Genomic DNA, 15,072 nt, shown 5'->3' with positions numbered 1-15,072 from the left:
TGTAAAGCCGATTCTCTTTCACCCTTGGTTATTCTTTCCTTTTCCTTAATTAACACAGCTAATGCTGACATGTAATCTAAGAAAAGACAGAGAATTTTAAAGTTTGAACTGTGATTTCTTGATTGATTCTTGCAGTTTTGGCATCTGGTTATCCAGAGTTGACTAGAATGTTAACATGCCTATGTCCATTAATTGGTGACAATGTTCTATTTTGTCATCTTATAGGATCATCTATAAACTGCTGGCTTCAAAAAATGAAGGGATAAGAGTGCAAGCTTTAAAAGTGTTGGGATACTTTCTGAAACATCTTGCTCCAAAGTACGTGCAAGTAACTTTTATTTAATCTCTTTCCTCAATTAAATGGCCAGAAATGCTGTAAAGTATCCCTTTGTAGTATGCAACATGTTGTTTCTTTCTCAAAATGCGTGGATTTTTTTGGTTTAAAACTTTAAACATTAAAGGATCAAAAATCCCTTCGTTAAATTATCCATGTTTGTATACTGATCTGAGATTCGGATTGTGACTGAATTTTCTAGCTTTTAAATGTACTGCTTTCTGTTATAGGCGTAAAGCTGAAGTCATGCTTGGACATGGTTTGTTCTCCTTGTTGGCAGAAAGGTTGATGTTGCACACCAACATAATTACCATGACTACATATAATGTCTTATTTGAGGTATGGGCTAAGAAATCAAAGTAACATTTGTTTAAATAATGTAGAAACGCTATCTGAGTAGATTTGAGTTTGTTTTCAACATATCTAATTTAATTTAAGCTATTTTTGCCATAATGTTTCACCGAACATAAAGTCACATTTTGCAGTTGAATGCAATTATAATGGGAATTATGCATTATATATTTAATTCAAGTTTATTCAACTGGTTCATGATGTTCAACAAATAATCGTCAAGTGATGTAAGAAATAACAGTGACATAATTGCCCTTTTATAAATGGAGGTTGAGTGGCTTGATAGTTACACAGCTGGCATTGGAATTTGGGAAGTATTTCCATCCGAAGTACAATTTCTTCAGTATTATCTCAAGAATGACAATAATGGTGTTCAGGAGTGACTTTTAGTGCGCAATGCCCCAGTTTGAGGAAAGTGAATTGGGGAGGAAAAGGGCATGGGGGAGAAAGGGTCAGGAAGGTTAGAACAATAATTAAAATTCATTTTTCAATGTTTTAAAACTGCTGTAGTCCAGTGGTTGCAGCTCAAATTTATTCATATGGAAGCTTCTCCAATCAAGGATGCATTTATTTATTCAAACTCTTGTATCTTAATTATATCACATTACATAATTTCATATTGAATGTTCAGTGGTTGTGAACTGCGATTCTGTTTCATTATCAGCCTAATGAGATTTATTTTGTAACTGAAATGCAAGTTTAAAGCACTCAACTAGCATAGCTAATCTGAATTTATTCATTTGATAAAGTTGTTCTTGAGATGTAGGCGTTGATAGCAAGACTTCTATTTATTGTCCATCCCTAATTGCCCTCAAGATCATGGTGATGAACCATCTTCTTGAATTGGTGTTATCTGATGGCTGCAAGTACTCCTGCAGTGCTGTTAATGAAGAAGTCCCAAGGTTTTGACTCTTAACTGAAGGAACAGCAAAGTGTTTCCAAGTCAAGATGGTGTGCAACTTGGTGGGGATTGTAGGTGGTGGTGTTTCCATGAGTCTGCTGTCTTTGTTCTAAAAAGTATAAAGAGTCAGAGAATTAACAGGTGCTGCAAATGGAGCCTTTGGCAAATTGCAGCAGTGGATCTTGTAGATGGTATATACTTCAACCATGGTACACCTGCGGTGGAGGCAGTGAAAGGTGGGTGCCAGTCAAGCAGGCTGTTATTTCTTGAATGGTGATGAACTTCACCACATTCTGTCACGTTCCTGACTTGCGCTTTGCAGATAGTGGAAAAAATTTGGGTTGCCAGGAGGTGAATCAGTTGCCATGGTATATCCACTCCCTCTCTGCACCAATGCACTGTGGCTGCAGAGTGTACAAATATCCTTGAAAGAATTCAGCAGGCTGGAGTTCTAAAAGCAAGAGAACAGAGCCCTATGCTACTGATACTGAGCATGGCAAGTCCTTCACTTCATCAGAATGCGAGTCCCAATATTGTGACTTTGTAAATGCGCATATAATCTGTCTGGCTATTAAAGTTGCACCTGGAAAAGTCATCAGATATTGAAGTGAAGAAAGGGAGAACAGACAAAGTTATGATGTGAACTATGCATGGTATTGTGATTTGTGGCCAATCAGATTATTATGTATGCTGAGCTCTTGGATGAGGAATTTGGAATGCAGAAAAGTTCCTTTTTAAATTTATTTAATGAGATGTGAGCATCACTGGTAAGGTCAGTATTTGTTGTTAATCCCTAATTGCCCTTAAGAAGGTGGTGGTGAGCCACTTTCTTGAATTGCTGCCGTCCATCTGGCTATTAGGGGGAGGAGTTTCAGGATTTTGACTCTGACAATAATGGAACAGCAAAATACTTCCAAGCCAGGATAGTGTGTGGCTTGAAGGGGAACTTACAGGTGGTGGTGTTCCAATCATCTGTTGCCCTCATCCTTTTGGATGGGTAAATGTTGTGGGTATAGAAGAAACCTTGGTGAGTTACTGCAGTGCATCTTGTATATGAAACGCACACTGTTGCCACTATAGAGAGGGTGAATGCTTTAAAGCAGTAGATGGGATGCTAATCAAGTGAGCTGCCTTGTCCTAGAATATGTTGAGTTTCCTGAGTGTTGTTGGAGCTGTACTCATCCAGGAAGGTAGAGAATGTTCCATCACACTTGTGGATCATGGACAGGCTTTTGGGGAGTCAAGAGGTGAGTTAACACGCCACAAAATGTCCAGTTTCTGACCTGCTCTTGGAGCCACAGTTTTTGTAAGGCTGGTCCAATTAAGTCTCTGCAGTTTCAATCAGTTGAAGCTTCAGCTTGTACTGCGTTTTGTCTGCTAGCATGAATTGCTGTATTGATCACATGATGTTTTAGATTTGCCTATGAACAGTGTTGATTACTGAGTTAGAAATGTAAAAAGAGAAAAACATTTAGTTCTGTAGAATCTTTTGCAACAAATTTTCTCTCCCCTTTTATTTCCCTGTAGAGAATAAAATGGCCAAGAGCATAAAGTGAACTTTCTATTGCTCTGTAAAAATGCATGAAGGTATTTTGGTAATGACCATCCTCTCAATATTATGCTTTATGCTTGGCACTTAATATAGTATCATGGCTAAAATTGAAAACTGAGCAAGTGAGGAGTTTATAAAGTCACATTTTATGGCATAACCTGATGATGTGCCATTATTCTGCAACTTCTTTCTTGCATCAGGAATTTTCTTTCTACCTGCATATGAGGAAATAATCAGACATGTTACAGTAACTTGCCAGAATGATGTACTTAATTTAATTTCAGGTATAGATCCACAATCTGTCATTTTGTAAGAGTAGGAGCCTCACAATGTTGTACTAGGTTTCTGTCGGTACCAACTAGCAGGGTAAGAAATTGTTGGGGTGAATTTGTCTACAGGATTCTGTATATACTCTGATATGATGCTTGAGATCATAATTGCTTAATTTATTGACATGTAATTCACTACCAACTACTTTTTTACATCTAGTGTACCTTTTGAGACTTGTGTAAATCTTTGTTTCATTTGAGCTATATGATAAAACTCAGTTATTTGCAATATGAAATGCTTCAGTTTGGAATTTTTTTTCTTGACTGCAAAATTGTTGGAAGTGGCATTGTTTCATGATCAATTTGTTTACACCTGAACTCTGATTCTTTTTTTGAAGATCTTGACTGAACAGATTTGTACTCAAGTTATGCATAAGCAGCATCCTGACCCCGATTCGTCAATGAAGATACAAAATCCACGTAAGCAGTAAAAAAATAATCTTCCAATTTATGTTCATTATTACGAGCCTGTCTGCTGTCACAGCTCCCACAGCTATGAAATCCTGGCAGGAGCTTCCATGATCATAGTCAAAGCGATTTTTTGGGTGATTGAATTAAGTGATGTTTGTGACTGGGGAAATTTAAACAATTTTGCTGCAACTCAAAAGTGGAAAAGGCACTAGGCCCTGATGACCTTCATCCTAGAATGCTGCAGACGTAATTGAGAAGTTCAACCATAGTTTGTGATGTATCCTATGTATGGAAGTTGTGCCAGTGTACTCTGTCCAAAAAGAGAGAAAGTGGTAAGTCAGGTTTGTTCTTGGGATGTGGCCAACACTGGAAGGGCTCTTTATTTAAATGCATGCTACATTCATAATAAGATGGATGAATTGATAGTGCAGATTGAAATAAATGGGTATGGTGCAATAGTAATCACAGAGATGTGGTTGCAAGATGATCAAGAGTATTTGACATGTCAGAAAGATAAGAAAGGAAAAGGATGTGGGGTAGCTCTGTTGTTAAAGAACGAGATCAGTACAATAGTGAGAAGTTATCTTGGTTCAGAAGATCAAGATGTAGAATCAGTTTGGGTGCAAATAAGAAAAATCACGTGAAAGAATTCTCTGGTAGGTGTTATTTATAGGCCCCCTAATAGTGGTTACGCTGTAGGACAGAGTATAACTCCAGAAATAATCAGGGTTTATGAGAAATTTACTGTAAAATCATGGGTGTTTTTTAAAATTTCGTATAGATTTGACAAATGTATATTGTAAACATTGACAGATTATCTCTCTTTAAAAATTAGAATTTATATGTATGAACATTGAGACAAATTGATTACAATCTTATTATATACAAAGCAATTCATTGCTCCAGTAGCACCCCAAACTATTTATTTGTGCATGTTTTTATTTTTGTAATATAATCTGACAGTTAATGACTTGCCTCCAACGACTTAATTTGAGGTTTCTTTCCCTTCTAACTCCTCTCTCATTTCAAGGTTGACCTACAGCCTTCTCACTCTCACTTCTCGTAGTGTTGAGTATTGCATAAGAAATGGTTATCTACATAACATTCAGTGGATACCTATCTTCAGTATGTCATTGTACACCATTTCACTTAAAAGTACTTGACAAATAGAATCCCATATCCATTGCCTCCACAAGAACCAGTGTTTCAGCAGCCAAAGTACTTATAGCAATGCCTTTGTATTTTCCTACCTTCCCAAAGTAAAGGACGGCATTTCCCATTATAAACTGTAAGAAATGTTATGAAATCAGCTGCACTAGGCTACCCATCAGGCAGATTAGCATGCCAGACATGACTAACTTGATGTTCTTTGGTCATCTAAGGATGGAAATTTAAGTATGCATTTTATAGATTTAATTCGCTTAATGATTTATTAACTTTCTTGATAATTTATTTGCCCTTGAAACGTTAATAGTACACATCAGTACTTAACTCCAATATACCAAAGTGAGCATCTGGACTTGTGAGAAGTCTCACAACACCAGGTTAAAGTCCAACAGGTTTATTTGGTAGCACAAGCCAATAACTTTCGGAGCGTTGCCCCTTCAGGTGAGTGGGAGTTCTGTTCACAAACAGGGCATATAAAGACACAAACTCAATTTACAAAATAATGGTTGGAATGCGAGTCTTTACAGGTAATCAAGTCATAAAGGTACAGACAATGTGAGTGGAGAGAGGGTTAAGCACAGGTTAAAGAGATGTATGTGTATTGTCTCCAGCCAGGGCAGTTAGTGAGATTTTGCAAGCCCAGGCAAGTCGTGGGGATTACAGATAGTGTGACATGAACCCCAGCGTTTGTCGCGACACTACGGACTTCCTACAGAAACTCAGCACACATGGGGCAGTTGAACCAGGACCACTCCTCGTCACAATGGATGTCTCGGCACTCTACACCAGCTTCTCCCACGATGATGGCATTGCTGCAACTGCCTCAGTACTCAACGCCGACAACTGCCAATCTCCAGATGCAATTTTACAACTCATCTGCTTCATCCTGGACCACAATGTCTTCACCTTCAACAACCAGTTCTTCATCCAGACATACGGAACAACCATGGGGACCAAATTCACACCTCAATATGCCAACACCTTAATGCACAGGTTCGAACAAGACCTCTTCACCGCACAGGACCCTCAACCGATGCTATACACTAGATACATTGATGACATTTTCTTCCTTTGGACTCATGGCGAACAATCACTGAAACAACTACATGATGACATCAACAAGTTCCATCCCACCATCAGATTCACCATGGACTACTCTCCGGAATCGGTTGCATTCTTGGACACACATCTCCATCAAGAATGGTCACCTCAGCACTTCACTGTATCGCAAGCCCACGGATAACCTCACGATGCTCCACTTCTCCAGCTTCCACCCTAAACACGTTAAAGAAGCCATCCCCTACGAACACGCCCTCCGTATACACAGGATCTTCTCGGGTGAGGAGGATCACAACAGACACCTCCAGACGCTGAAAGATGCCCTCATAAGAACAGGATATGGCGCTCAATTCATCGACGACAGATCCGACGCGCCACAGCGAAAAACCGCACTGACGACCTCAGAAGACAAACACGGAACACGGCGGACAGAGTACCCTTCATTGTCCACGGAGCGGAGAAGCTACGACATCTTCGCCAGAGCCTTCAACATGTCATTGATGAAAACGAACATCTCGCCAAGGCCATCCCCACATCCCTACTTCTTGCCTTCAAACAACCGCACAACCTCAAACAGACCATTGTCCGCAGCAAAATACCCAGCCTTCAGGAGAACAGCGACCACGGCACCACACAACCCTGCCACAGCAGCCTCTGCAAGACGTGCCGGATCATCGACACGGATGCCATCATCTCATGAGAACACCATCCACCTGGTACACGGTACATACTCTTGCAACTCGGCCAACGTTGTCTACCTGATACGCTGCAGGAAAGGATGTCCCGAGGCATGGTACAGTGGGGAAACCATGCAGACACTACGACAACGGATGAATGAACGCCGCTCGACAATCACCAGGCAAGACTGTTCTCTTCCTAATGGGGAACACTTCAGTGGGCACGGGCATTTGGCCTCTGATCTTCGGGTAAGCATTCTCCAAGGCGGCCTTCACGACACACGACAGCGCAGAGTCGCTGAACAGAGACTGATAGCCAAGCTTCGCACAAATGAGGACGGCCTCAACCGGAATTTTGGGTTCATGTCACGCTATCTGTAACCTCCACAACTTGCCTGGGCTTGCAAAATCTCACTAACTGTCCTGTCTGGAGACAATACACATCTCTTTAACCTGTGCTTAACCCTCTCTCCACTCATTGTCTGTACCTGTGAGACTTGATTACCTGTAAAGACTCGCAGTCCAACCATTATGTTGTAAATTGAGTTTGTCTTTATATGCCCTGTTTGTGAACAGAACTCCCATTCACCTGATGAAGGGGCAGCGCTCCGAAAGCTAGTGGCTCGTGCTACCAAATAAACCTGTTGGACTTTAACCTGGTGTTGTGAGACGTCTTACTGTGTTTACCCCAGTCCAACGCCGGCATCTCCACGTCATGGCTAGCGAGAGTGCACAACCAATTCAACTGACCAATCAAGTTTTGCAGTTACTCTTTTTTTGACATCATCTTCCGGTGACGGGCTAGTGGAATCAACCAAAATGCTCTAAATAAGATTATTTATGTAAATTTATTCCCGAGCTCCTTTGCTGAGTATCAAAGTGAATAAATTAAAAAACCCCACAAACCTGATTTCCAATTTTTTTGTTTTTACTCTAATCTTAGGAACATAGTTCTCAAATTCCACACTACCACCCTATAAGAAGCCAACATGCATCATGGAGGTACCTGAAAGACTTTCATCTGGTACTGATAAAATAATGTAGGATCTGCTTTTAGTTGAACACAGCCCGCGTTCAGATCTTATCTTGCTGAAAAATACCATGTCCTGGATGCATCATTCAGTTCGTGCTTGGTTTCCCTTGTTTTTCTTCTTCACTTGCTGCTTTGGAAACGTTTCTTTCTCAAAAGTATTGCCCTCAGGAAATGCAGCTTCGATGTCAATTGATTTATACTTGTGTGAATAAATGGCCAAAGGAACAAAACAAAAATGATTTTTCAGACCACTTTTCCAGCCATTGGAGTCTCAATTTTACTATGTGTCTGCCCACACTTCAAAGCCCAAGTAATTGCCCTTGCTTTCGCCTTATAAAACTCATCTGCAAGGACTGTCTAATTTATTCAAGCTATGGGCTCTACTTTCACTACTGAGACCTTCCCCATTTGCATTACTGGAGGCTCTTTCTCCACTATATGAACATTTTCTGACACAAGTCATTTCCTAGCCTAGTATCACTACTTGCTCTGTGCTTTGCTGTGCTTCACACACCCATTCTGCCAATCCTTGGATCTTATCTCTTGATCATTATCCTAAGCATTCAATCAATATTTAAACTTCCCAGTAGTTTTTCTTGCGAGCCCCACAATTATTGCAGCCCTCCACTCACTAGATCTGACTATAATATATGTCTCCTGAATACCCATTCTGGACAATTGGCCTGTGGATATGATAGCTGTGTCGTATGAGTCATGCTCACTCATTACCACTATCCTGTCCATGGTCCACTCTATTCTGTCCCTCAGGACATTCGCCACAAAACATATGAGCATTTGAGGTACAAGATTGCTCATTTACTTCTATCAGCTGCTCCGAGCCCAAATTTTTGTAGCAAAAGTTCATTGAATAATCAGAATTAACGGATGGATTGCCATGTTTGATGAATACTGTCTTACCATCGTGACCTAGTTATTACCTTAATGGAGCCTTTCCATCATCTAAGACCTTGTCTGTGATTGTACACTAAAACTTCTGAAATTTGTCTCAGATGGTCTTGTATGTTGTCTCAATGCTCTCTGAATTTTCTCTGAGACCTCAGCATTGTTAAGAGCCTATTTCCCCGCATGAATAGCATTCAGATGCGTGGAAGAAATGAAGCTAATTATAATACTTTCTAGAACAGCAGGACTGTCAAACAGAACAGAAAGCAATTTGGGATGTGAAACAGAACACAAGGCAATTTGGAATTTGAACCATAGACTAATTGATAACTGTACCCTTCAACCATTGCGTGAGCTTCCCATTAAGAAGTTTAACAACACCAGGTTAAAGTCCAACAGGTTTATTTGGTAGCAAATACCACTAGCTTTCGGAGCGCTGCCCCTCTGTCAGGTGGAGTGGAGAAATGCTCACAAACAGGGCATACAGAGACACAAACTCAATTTACAGAATAATGATTGGAATGCAGTCTTTACAGATAATCAAGTCTTAAAGGTACAAACAATGTGAGTGGAGTGAACCTGTTGAACTTTAACCTGGTGTTGTTAAACTTCTTACTGTGTTTACCCCAGTCCAACGCCGGCATCTCCACATCATGAGCTTCCCATGCCAGGGCAGTTGTCAACTTGCAATAAAAACAGAAAATTCTGGAAAAAATCCGACAGTCAGACAGCATCTGTGGAGAGAAACAGAGTTAACATTTCGACTATTGACGACCCTTCGTCAGGCCATCAAGATCAGCATTTTCTGTTAAATATTTCAGATTTCCAACACCTGCAGTATTTTGCTTTTGTTGTTGTCAACTTGATCAGCTATAACGAAATGCATCATTTTATCGATCATCATTGCTGAAAGGAATGTTAGCTGCAATATTTATAAACATGATTTTCATACGTTATTTTCACACTTGTCTCTGAACTTGTTAATGGCAAATTGCTCTCCATTGTTAGTCAAAAACTTTGCTGATGTCCCAAACCCAATCTCTACCCATTTCTGCATGAATTGTTTTGTCCTTATCACGTATTAGTGTAGAAAGACTAAATCTAGTCAATGGTTTGAGAAGACTTAATGAAAGTATTTCTCCCTTTGTCATCCATATCTTTAGATCAGCAAAGTGGTGCATCATAGACTTATTAGTAGGATGTGGTGGCATCCTCTGAAACTTTTTATAATTTCATAAATTCCCTCCTTAACGGCATTGTGGATCAATCCACAGCACATAGACTGCAGCAATTCAAAAAGGCAGCTCACCATCACCTCCTCAAGGGCAGCTAGGGAAGAGGAATAAATGCTGGCCAACCAGCAATGCTCATGTCCCATGAATGAATTGAAAAAAAAAAATTCTCTGTTAGCCTTGTATAGTAAGAGTTTTAACAACACCAGGTTAAAGTCCAACAGGTTTATTTGGTAGCAAATACCATTAGCTTTCGGAGCGCTGCTCCTTCGTCAGATGGAACGGAAATCTGCTCTCAAACAGGGCACAGAGACACAAAATCAAGTTACAGAATACTGATTAGAATGCAAATCTCTACAGCCAACCAAGTCTTTTATTTGCTACCAAATAAACCTGTTGGACTTTAACCTGGTGTTGTTAAAACTCTTACTGTGTTTACCCCAGTCCAACGCCTTGTATAGTCCATCAACCACATCTGTACCTTTTAACCTTTGGTAAGTAGGGTGAGCAAATTATCTATGTAACTGGTTGTTTTCTTTCTTATCCTTTATCACCTGATGCCATTAATACTTATCTAACACATTGGGAAACATCAGGTTTTGCTGAAGGAATACATTATACCTGACTGGGTCAACTGCATATCATCTGATTTCCCAAAAATAATGACCTTATTGTGCTCCTTGTCAAGTGACATATATCCCTTTTTCATATAAGTTTTACTTAACAGCATCTCACTAGAGATGACATCGGTACTCATAAAATGGTTTACTCCAGCTATTTTTCACGGAATTAGAACTTGACTGACTTCAAGGTGATGCCATTGCAAATCTAAAGCAAGTAGTACTTTTATATTCCTTAACCTTGCATTAGGGAATCATGATAACATGTTTAACCAATCTGTCCCACATACTGCTGAAGTAGAAACATTCTTGCATTCACCACTGGACCAGTATAATGTGTTCAGGTTACTCATTATCTCCACCCTCTTCCACGGAATTCTCTTCGTGTCATTTTATGGGCCCTGTCTATTCACAATCATCTTTTAAAGTACTCATTGCTTTGAAAATTACATTACTTTTGACCTTGGGCACTGTGATTTCTATTTTTCAGAAATCTTGAAAGTGATTGCAACACTATTGCGGAATTCTCCTCAGCTTTTAGAAACGATGGAGGTTCGTCGTGTTTTCTTATCTGATATGATCAAACTCTTTAACAACAGCCGAGAAAACAGGAGGTAAGTTTACTGGTGATTATATTTCCAGTGCTTTGATTTGAATTAATTAATCACATCCACATTATGATTTTCTTAAACATGAAGTTTGGTTTTGTTTGGACAAATGATTTAGTAATTGCTACAATCACCCACCCCATACACTTCTGTGCTTTTAGATTTTTTGACATTGCAGTGTTGGTTAAGTTGAGGCTGAGGCTGCTTATGAAAGTTTGGAGAATAAAATGCTGTTGGTGCATCAGGTGTACTCTTTCCTTAGGTGTTGCAGAACATTTTCAATCACTGATTCACCTGTTTAAAGATTCACCCTTGTAAATCAAGGATGATTCATTTATTAACATCAATGCATCACATTTAAAGGTATACTCCAGTTTTTTTTAATAGCATTATTGACAATAGCAGTAGTGTTCTTTTTACATGCTGAGGTGAAGAGGAGTGCTTGCACTCGATGTTTAATCTTGATGTGTAGGCTAGGTGGATAAGCCATGCTAAATTGCCCCTTAGTGTCCAAGGATGTGTAGGTTAGGTGGATTAGCCATAGGAAATGCGCGGTGTCACGGGGATAGGGTGGAGGGGAGGGCCTGGGTGGGATGCTCTTTGAAGAATTGGTGCAGACTCAATGGGCTGGATGATTTTTTTTTCTCTGTAGGAATTCTGTGGTTCTGTGCTTCCTTGCTGATCAAGCTAAATTGCTTGCACAACTTTCATTTACACTGCACACCTTTATTGTGTCTCCTCTTTCACCACTATAATCAAAGTTGAAATGTTTTTAAAAGGAGAGATATGGGATAATTCCCCCCCCCTTTGTCAGTCAAAAGTATTTTGAAGAAGTGTTTCAACCCTTTGAGTGCTGTGACATTCATGAACAGGAGCAAGACTGGTTTCTTATAGGGTTAAATTCAACGAAGGAATAAATGTTTATTTTTCTCAACACTGGAAATGGAAAATGCAACAGCACTCATTCATGAGTACACATAAAAATGCTTGCCAAAAAAAGAGGCAGCATGATCTGATATCTTTATAAGTGCCTGATTAATTGCTTTTAATACTACAAGATGATGGTTGGAAATGTGGCAGGACTGAGAAATTTCTTTGGTTCACTAAAGGAAAAATTAAGGTTGGAGGTTTCTGGTGCTGAACTCAAAATGGTACTCCAAGCAGTAGCAGGTTTCTGCCTTTTCAAGTCTAACCTGGGGTCGAGCCCCTGAAGTGAATATTGCAGATAAAATGAATAAGCACACTTCACTGCCCATGGCAGTGTCCTTCCTTTTACAAGACCAGGTGGCTTCCCTTTGATCTTTGTGTCCCAGACTGACTCACAGGACTGCCCTTGTGGATTAGTAAGATATTTCCTATCACCAGCCAGTTTCTGTCATGTGACAACAGTTTACATTATTCACATAATAGGTTGATAGCTAAGCACTTTGCCACAGAATTGAGGGTGCTTGCTCTCCATCAATATTCCAATTGTGAATAGTCTCCTGAATGATTTTATAATTCAATCTTCATAAGGTCAGCAACTCTAATGGCCATTGTTACTTTAAATCTCTACAATTGAAACTGAGGGGCGATCATCAACATCCAAAGAGGTAATTTACATTTTAAATAACTTCCATGTTTCATAAAGGTGTGCCCGTACTAATCGGGTGTAACAGACTTCTTTATCATTAAGATTGAGATGATTTATTAGTTGCCTCTGTTGTTTCCCCCTACCCTTGCTCACTAAGCTTGGTCTTCCTTGAGGCTCTTTCTGCCTTTGAATCATAGATGTGGAGATGCCGGCATTGGACTGGGGTAAACACAGTAAGAAGTCTAACAACACCAGGTTAAAGTCCAACAAGTTTATTTGGTAGCAAAAGCCACTAGCTTTCGGAACAGGCTGTCCCTTCGTAAGGTGGGTGGGAGTTCTGATCACAAACAGGGCACAACGACACAAACTCAATTGACATGAATAATGATTGGAATGTGATTCTTTCCAGCTAATCAAGTTTTAAAGGTACAGACAATGTGAGTGGAGGGAGCATGAAGCACAGGTTAAAGAGATGTGTATTGTCTCCAGACAGGACAGCTAGTGAGATTTTGCACATCCAGGCAGGTTGTGGGGGTTACAGATAGTGTGACATGAACCCAATATCCCGGTTGAGGCCGTCCTTGTGTGCGGAACCTGGCTATCAGTCCAACACGGGACACGGTGGACAGAGTACCCTTCATCGTCCAGTACTTCCCCGGAGCGGAGAAGCTATGACGTCTCCTCCGGAGCCTTCAACATGTCATTGATGAAGATGAACATCTCGCCAAGGCCATCCCCACACCCCCACTTCTTGTTTTCAAACAACCGCACAACCTCAAACAGACCATTGTCCACAGCAAACAACCCAGTCTTCAGGAGAACAATGACCATGGCACCACACAACCCTGCCACAGCAACCTCTGCAAGACGTGCCGGATCATTGACACGGATGCCATCATCTTACGTGAGAACACCATCCACCTGGTACATGGTACATACTCTTGCAACTCGGCCAACATTGTCTAGCTGATACGCTGCAGGAAAGGATGTCCCAAGGCATGGTACATTGGGGAAACCATGCAGATGCTACAATAACGGATGAATGAACACCGCTCGACAATCACCAAGCAAGACTGTTCTCTTCCTGTTGGGGAGCACTTCAGCGGTCACGGGCATTCAGCCTCTGGTCTCCGGGTAAGCGTTCTCCAAGGCGGCCTTCACGACACATGACAGCGCAGAGTCGCTGAGCAGAGACTGATAGCCAGATTCCGCATACATGAGGACGGCCTCAACCCGAATATTGGGTTCATGTCACACTATCTGTAACCCCCCAACTTGCCTGGATGTGCAAAATCTCACTAACTGTCCTGTCTGGAGACAATACACATCTCTTTAACCTGTGCTTAATGCTCCCTCCACTCACATTGTCTGTACCTTTAAGAATTGATTAGCTGTAAAGACTCACATTCCAATAATTATTCATGTAAATTGAGTTGGTGTCTTTGTGCCCTGTTTGTGATCAGAACTCCCACCCACCTGACGAAGGGAGAACCTGTTCCGAAAGCTAGTGGCATTTGCTACCAAATAAACCTGTTGGACTTTAACCTGGTGTTGTTAGACTTCTTACTTTGAATCATAGAATCAGAGAATCTCTACAGTGCAGAAGAGGGCCATTCAGCCCTTCAAGCCTACACTGACAACAACCCCACGCAGGCCCTATCCCTGTAACTTTACGTATTTACTCTGCTATTCTCCTTGACACTAAGTGACAATTTAACATGGCCAATCCACCTAATCCACACATCTTTGGACTGTGGGAGGAAACCGGAGTACCCGGAGGAAATGCACGAAGACACGGGGAGATTGGATCTCCACTCAGGATCATCTCAGCTCAATTTATTCATAATAACCCCCCTTGATGCCATTTCCAAGAATCTGCATACCATCCATTTTCCCTTCCAGTCTCCCATGCTATCTGACATTGGTCCCTACTCCTCAGGTAATGTTGCCCTTGCTTTCAAAACCTGCATTATCCCTCCCACAAAAAAACCCTTGAACGTTGTCCTTCCAAACCACTGTTCCATCTCGAGCCTCTTTTCTACTTCAGTGATTTCTTAAACATGTTGTCTTCTGTTGTCTTCCACTTTTCCCACAACTCCCTGTTTGAATCTCTCTAATTAGCTTTCTGCTTTTGCTACAGTAGTGAAACATGCCTAATCCAAATCACAGTTCACACTCGGACTGTGAGCATGTTGCACAATTCTCTATATCCTCTTTGAACCTCCTCCAGCTCTGACATGGTCAGTTGCAACACTATTTTCTTTAGCAATGTCCTGCTTAATTCCATTTTTGCAAATATGTAGCCAGAGTGTCTCCAGCAAT

The 15,072-nt window shown here is 40.7% G+C and overlaps 1 protein-coding gene across 1 annotated transcript in view; it reads left to right on the top strand.

Annotated features, from left to right (window-relative positions):
* Window positions 1-15,072, top strand: part of lrba (LPS-responsive vesicle trafficking, beach and anchor containing) — a 901,160-nt gene that overhangs the window by 152,613 nt on the left and 733,475 nt on the right. The window contains exons 17-20 of the mRNA XM_078212471.1: window positions 226-318; window positions 565-673; window positions 3,806-3,887; window positions 11,060-11,183. Of these exons, the coding sequence (XP_078068597.1) occupies window positions 226-318; window positions 565-673; window positions 3,806-3,887; window positions 11,060-11,183 (408 nt within the window). The remainder of the gene's footprint in view (window positions 1-225; window positions 319-564; window positions 674-3,805; window positions 3,888-11,059; window positions 11,184-15,072) is intronic.

This window comes from Mustelus asterias, chromosome 1 (genome assembly GCF_964213995.1).
Source record: "Mustelus asterias chromosome 1, sMusAst1.hap1.1, whole genome shotgun sequence".
Taxonomy (NCBI): Eukaryota; Metazoa; Chordata; class Chondrichthyes; order Carcharhiniformes; family Triakidae; genus Mustelus; species Mustelus asterias.
This window is presented reverse-complemented; position numbering and strand designations above follow the sequence as displayed.